Genomic DNA, 7,093 nt, shown 5'->3' with positions numbered 1-7,093 from the left:
CTTGCATGAACTATGATATGGTCTATTTTGGAGAAAGTTCCATGAGCTGCCGAGAAGAATGTGTACTGTGTTGTTTTAGGGTGAAATACTCGGTAGATGTCAGTTAATTCCGCTTGAAGTATGGCCTCATTTAATTCGGCTCAGTGGTAGAGTGCTTGCCTTGCATGCATTAAGCCCTGGGTTTGATTCCTCAATACCATATAAGCCAAAAAAGCCGGAGGTGGCCCTATGGTTCAAGTGGTAGAGCACTAGCCTTGAGCTCAAGAGCTTAGGGACAGCACCCAGGCCGAGAGTTCAGGTCTCATGACTGACCATTAAAAAAAAGAGTCTCAGAGACTTTCCTGCCCAGGCTGGCTTTGAACCTAGATCTTCAGACCTCAGCCTCCTAAGTAGCTGGGATTACACACAGGAGCCACCAGTTCTGGGCTTTGGACAGTATTTTGAAGGGGCAGAAAGTTGAACAGGCTTAAAGAACCCTTAATCTCTAGCCCTTAATCAGGTGTCTGGGGAAAGATGTTAATAATTTCCTTCCACAGAATGGCATCCTGTGAGCCAGCCTCTGCAAGACCATGAAACAGAAGGAGGGGCTCCCATCAGCCCCTTAGCATGATTTACTGCTGACAGTGACATATTTCAACTGTGAGATTATTGTCTTCCATACCAAACTGGAAACTGGCAGCTCAAAACTCAAATTAACTCAGGGAAAAAAGGATTGACTGAAGTAGGAAGTGGTGAAGTTGGCGGTCTTCTTACCTGGTCTGTGTTTCCTGAACATGATGACTCTCATTGTCCTGTGGGTCAGCCGGATTGTGTGGGTTGAGAGCAATGGGAAGTAATAACAAGCAGGCAGCACAAGAGAGCAAGAGGGTCCAGGAGAAACTCCTACATGGACTATATTTTGATTTGTGCGGTTTCATTGGTCTTCTATTTGTAATAGCTAAAACCAAAATTAAAATCTTGAGGAGATGGTAAAATGGAAAAAATAACAAAAATTTTTAACAAGTCATGAAATACTAGTCATGAAAAAGAATTAATTGAAAAGTACAACTTGATGAGCTTGCCACTAGGGAGAGAAAACAGATTCAAAGAAATGGAAATATGGATTTCTTTCCGAAAAGGATGAGTCTAAAATGCCTATATAAAAATGGATGCCCAGAAAAGAATATAGAAAGCTATGTACTAGTTTCACAGTGTTTATGAGAACAAGAACGGGGAGAGCTACAGCCAGTCCGGGGGGCCAGAGAGGAAATGCTGAGGGGAAGAAATGGAGACAGTATTTTCTTACTTTCTTTTTGTGCTGATCCTGGGATTGAATTTCAGGGCCTGTGCTCTATGCCTGAGTTTTCCTGCTCAGGGTTAACAAGTCTGCCATTTGAACCATAGCTCTACTTCTAGCTTTTGCGTGGTGAATTGGAAATAAGAGTCTCATACAGTTTCTTTTTTTTTTTTAATTCATACTTTATTTCAGTGATTTCTTTTTCTTTCTTTTTTTTTTGGCTGGTCATGAGGCCTGAACTCTGGGCCTGGGCTCTGTTCCTCAGCTCTTCAGCTCAAGGCTAACACTCTACCACTTGAGCTACTTCTGGCGTTTTCTACATATGTGGTGCTGAGGAATCGAACCCAGGGCCTCATTCATGCAAGGCAAGCACTCTTCCACTGAGCCACCTTCCCCAGTCCTCACACAGTTTCTTGACTGAGATGCCTTCCAACCATGATCTTCAAATCTCAGCCTCCTGAGGAGCTAAGATTATAGGCATGAGCCACTGGTGCTTGGCTTGCCTCTCTTTTTAATGTTGGCTTTGCTTAAAGCATCCCATTGTTTAGCAGGTGTTGACCATCTTGGTCAGCTGTTCTACAGAACTGAATGATGTTCCTAGCTTGCCACTCAATGCAGTCCAGCTCTAGTTGGGGAAAGGATACTTTGTGATTCTCATGACTACACAATTCAGTAGGTTCTTGAGGACAGTATTCACTTGTAAGGCCTTTGTTTTAGCAGCCACTGAGAAAGCAGACATGTTTTGGGCAAGAAAACTGTATCAGTATCTTCTCTTTTCTACTGAAGGGAAAGGCTCATCAGGTACTGGAGAGCATAGATTCAGTCACACCTGCAAAAGGATTGTAGACTTCAGCAGTTATTGTCTAGGCCAAGAGCAACCTCTGTCATGTCTGTGTGCTTGAGTAGCAAAGAGAAGTTTCCTTGGGAAACTGAGAGGTTTCCTTTGGTTTGGTCTGATGTGTTTTGATTTGGTTTGGAGGTGGTGCTGGGAAGCACTCAGGTGTCATGGATGCTGCTAGGTAAGCACTCTACCACTGAGCTACATGAGATTGAAATGAAGACAACCTGAGTTTTCAGTGAAGACAGTGAAAGTCAAATGCTTATTGACACCTGTGCCTGGCACAGAATGAGCAGTATGAATAATACTTTTGCTCTGTGCCCTCCCCCCAGAGAAGTAGCTCCCGCCTCCAGAGCTCTGTAGCCTGCACTGGAGAGGGGCCACCTGACGGTCTCTCACAGGATATGAATGCAAGTAGACACTTTCTAAAACAGAAAATAAGAAACATTTTAATTCCATGCATTTTCTCAGCCCTGTTAAGTATGATAACTTAGTTATAATAAGTATTATAAAATTGGTTTAAAATAGTTACCTAACGCTAGGTGATGTTCACTGGCTATGAGATACTTAGGGGTGTGCAATTCATCACTAGCCAGTAAAAGTGAAAGGAGACAGAGGATATCTTGTAAGAAAATGTTTTGAATAAAAAGAGAACAGGCCTGTAGGGAGCACCTGGAAATATACATCTGTCACATAACACATACCTCCAGTGTTGGCTTATTTTCCTTTTTGTTGTTTTGAGATAGATTATCATTTCTGCATGTTGACCTTAGCCCCCTGAGTGCTGGTGTTAGATACATGCACTACAATCCCCGGCTTAATGCTGACATCTCTTTGTTTATTTATTTTTTTGTTTTGAGTACTATGGTGAATCCAGGGCTTTGACCACCTAAACTACATCCTTTAAGAGGGTCTGGCTGGGCTGGGAAGGTGGCTCAGTGGTAGAGTGCTTGCCTTGCATGCCAGAGGCCCTGGGTTCAATTCCTCAGCACCACATAAGCAAAAACAAAAAAGCCAGAAGTGGCGCTGTGGCTCAAGTGGTAGAGCGCTAGCCTTGAGCTGAAAAGCTGAGGGACAGTGCCCAGACCCAGAGTTTAGGCCCCTCGACCGGACCAAAAAAAAAAAAAAGAGGGTATGGCTGATTTTGCCTGGCTGACCTCAAACTCCTGGTCCTCCTGTCTTCACTGCCTAAATAGCTGGGATTACAGTTGTGTGCACCCACGTCTGGCTCAGTGCTAGCTTCTTCTTCTTCTTCTTCTTTTTTTTTTTTGGCGGTCGTGGGGCTTGAACTCTGGGCCTGAATTCTGTCCCTCAGCTCTTCAGCTCACAGTGAGTGCTCTACCACTTGAGCCACAGCGCCACTTCTACTGCTAGCGTGTTAACCTAGATAACAGTTAGAGTCTTCTTCCTTATCAGCCATAACCCCTCCAACAGCGCTGCAAAACTCAATGGCCTCAAAAAAGTCTACATGGTCCTTGACTACATGTCTAGTAATCTAGTGTATTACATTTTATTTACTTTGGATTTAAAAACTTCTTGCTTCATGAATACAAAGTTAGAAGTTACATTAGAATAGTCAAATCACATGAAAATTGCCCTTATATGATAGGTAGTTGTTAACCTGAATAAAAGAATCTTCGTAGTAGTCATAAATTCAGAAATGTATATTACTATATGTCAAACAAGATACATGGACTTATAGCAGTAGTCCATAGTGATAAGGGCATTGATATCTAAAATATATGTGATGAGTTCAAATGAAGTATGAAAAAGTAAATGTACTAAGGCATTTGATATGCTAATAAGCACATCTTTACTAAATGAATAATTAAAATAGAGGAATCACTCCTGCCACATTAGTATACTTTTAGTCTGTAGAGCCTCCAGTCAGAAATACTAGGTTCATCTGTTCTCCCTAACTTGTTTCCCCAGCCTTCTCAGTGTGGCATGGTGCCTGAGGAGCTGCATATGATGAGCTTCATATTTCGTCCTGTTCTAACTCTAATTCAATTTGTTCCTCTGTTGCTTCTGGTGGGAGTTCTTCAAAGGATTCTTCTGATGGCACCTCTTCTCGAGGAATCTTTTTAGGGATCTCTGTAGGAGCTTCTTGATGCTCTTTGGGGGTCTTTGGATAAGTTTCTTCCTCCTCTTCTTCTTCTGGTTCTTCTACTTCTCTTTCCCCACCTTTAATAATGTAGACGAGGCCAACTGTTATGCCTATTATAGCTAGTGTCATTACTGTAATTACTACTACTAATTTTAAGTTTTGCAACGTATTGGTTCTTTTCTTGGCATTTTGTGCAAGTTCTAGGCTTTCTTTTGGATCTGCAGGCGGGCCACTGTCCACACTCCCACCATTTCCTCTACCTTTGCAGTCTGGAGGGGCACTGCCTACTAAACAATGGCAATGCTTCAAGTTATTGCAAACTCCTTTTGAATTACACATTTTCTCTACATTGCACGTAGGCCTGATTATGTTGCTATGAATACAATTATAATTTTGACAAGTTTTCTTTTTACCACAAAGAGTGCCTAGCCAGACATCTCCTTCATCCCGGACACCTGTATTTTGAAATCCATCCATGCTCCAATAGAATGCCTGCCTATAAGGAATCTGAATGAGTGTTTGACTGGCTGTGATTTTTGGCATTACAGTAATACCAACACATACAAGTTTTCCACATTGCACATTCTCTTCTGAACATTTTATATAGCTTTCTGGAGGCCCAGGGACACGGCCACAGTGCCCAAATCGATCGCCTCTCCTGTTCATTTTAATGTACAATTCCTTTGAGGCAGATCTTGATGAGTTCCCAAAAACAAAGGTACACTGACCATTATAGTCCATGCAATGACCACTACGACAATAGAAATTCTTATTACACACAGATCCATCTTCCATATACCTGTCTGCAGGACACATTGCTGAAGCACCATCACAGTATTCTGGGAGGTCACACAACCCAATAAGAGCACGACACAGGAATCCCTTTTTTCGAAATTGACATCTAGAACAGCATGGTTCATTACTACACTTTGCATTTTTCTTCAGGTGACAGTTTGTGTCACAGCACTGATTCTGTTCACATGAATCCCCACAGTCACACTGTTCTGACTCCTCTATCACACCGTTTCCACACCTAGCACTCCTGTGCTTGCGGCTTCTGCGCTGTGGCTTGTTAAACAGACAAGCCCCTTTGTGTCCGAGAAGGAAACGGTAGAAGGAGTCAGAGCTGCAGTTGCTGAAGGCACTTCCTTGGGTGATGTTTTCATGCATGAGGCAAAGGTGCTTGCCTTTACACGAGCAGGCTGAGTGGTCATGCTGAATGCCCAGGTTGTGCCCGAGCTCATGGACCATGAGTGCTGCAAAGAGGAGGACATCTTTGTGATGGAAGGATTCCACAGCCGCCGCAAAACCACTCGAACAGGCACCATCGAGAAATGCCTGGCCCATGCTCTGTCCGGGATGATGCCCAACGATCATGTGGGCAACATCGTGCCTCACACGGTGGAGGAGCTTGTCTCGCCGCCAGCTGTTGAAATTCCTGAGTGCCACCTGCAGGTCCACCGGGACCTCTACCAGGTCCCCCTCGGTCCAGATCTCCACCCCAGCCAGCACCACCTTTGTATTGAGTCCCCTGGTGAAGCTGTTGGCCAGAGCAATGATGTCCAGTACTCCCTGGACCGTGTCATTGATGTTACTGCCCCACATCTGGAACCTCTGGTAGTTGACCACCACAAACATCTCCACATACTTGGTGTGTGTCCACAAGTAGGACAGCCCCTGGAGGTGATGAGGCTCCCTGCTGTCTTGCTGCCGGCCAGTGGGCAGCACTTGGCTGTGTGTGGAAGCCACACGACAGGAGGCTGGGGCTTGATGTGCCGTGGCGTACAAGACATGTTCGAACCGTTGGGAAGAGGGCATGGGCTCAATGCGGTAGGATGCCTCCTCCGTAATCAGGATGCCCCTGAGGCCTGAACAGGTGTTGACAGAAACAAAAGAATGTGGCACTCCTTCTATGTAGCCTTCATAGTGGCAGTCCTGTGAGATCCAAGGCACTGCTTGCTCCAGGACACCACGTTGGTAACTGTAGATGGGAAAGCCGCTCACAGAGTAGTCTGTCTTCACCTTCAGGTGAACCAGCTGCTTCTGACCTTGGATGAACAGCATGTACGATACGGTTTGGACCAGACCTTCGCCTCTCTTGACTGTCAGCTGCTCTGGGATGACTATTTCATGGGAAGAGCCGTGTACCGATTCCAGGTCACAGTGCATGCTTGGGAGAAGAATTACCCCCAGGAGCAACATGGTTGCCAGCCTGACACACCGATGTCCTGGTGCAAATTCCGGCCTCAGTCCCTTCGTCTGGGGAGCCCAAGTCTGAAACATTACCTCAACTGCTTCTAGGGTCACTTGCCTTTTGCACAGAGAAGGCAAGATGGAGGCTGAGATCCTTGGTGATGTCACCACTGACATGGCCCAAAGGAATCAGTTGATAAGGCAAACGCCTGGCCTGTGTCCATCAGCAGCACATTGCCTGACAAGCTCTTCTGAGATGCGGATACTATCCCTGGAGGTGTGCTGGCTCCTTGTGGGCAGTTGCTGACCAACACTTAAGCACGGCCTTCAGGCTGTGTCTTTTCCTATTCTTGTTTCTCACCTGGCCTTCAGCAGTAGCCACCGGACAGGAGTTCCTTTCAACAGCCACAGTTTGACGTTCCCTGGCTAAGTTTCTTTTTATGTTCATGGAGAGATGAACCAGGTAGAAGGCTTGGTGTGGTTCAGCAGTACAGTATCTCTGATTTCACTTTATTTTGTCCAGGCCACACTGCTCCTGCCTGATAGCCGTTAATCTGCCCATTCTTTCAAATCCAACATTCTGGCAAGTGGCCATGGGGGAGGGGATGCAGATTCTCTGGGGATCTCTGAGCAGGACAGTGTTCTCTGTTGCCCACTGCCTCTTCCTCTTGTCTACAGG

General features: G+C 45.3%; 1 protein-coding gene across 1 annotated transcript; it reads right to left on the bottom strand.

Moving 5' to 3' along the window:
- Positions 1–4,092: 4,092 nt before the first annotated feature.
- Positions 4,093–6,889, bottom strand: LOC105990652 (disintegrin and metalloproteinase domain-containing protein 1b-like). The gene has a single exon (XM_013023095.1). The coding sequence runs from the start codon at positions 6,589–6,591 to the stop codon at positions 4,093–4,095; it is 2,499 nt and encodes an 832-aa protein (XP_012878549.1). The 5' UTR covers positions 6,592–6,889.
- Positions 6,890–7,093: the final 204 nt, after the last annotated feature.

Source organism: Dipodomys ordii, unplaced genomic scaffold, assembly GCF_000151885.1.
Source record: "Dipodomys ordii isolate 6190 unplaced genomic scaffold, Dord_2.0 Scaffold66, whole genome shotgun sequence".
Classification (NCBI taxonomy): domain Eukaryota; kingdom Metazoa; phylum Chordata; class Mammalia; order Rodentia; family Heteromyidae; genus Dipodomys; species Dipodomys ordii.
This window is presented reverse-complemented; position numbering and strand designations above follow the sequence as displayed.

Bases quoted from the DNA above. Each gene is read 5' to 3' on its own strand.
- LOC105990652 (XM_013023095.1), bottom strand. From the start codon at position 6,591: ATGTCAGTGGTGACATCACCAAGGATCTCAGCCTCCATCTTGCCTTCT.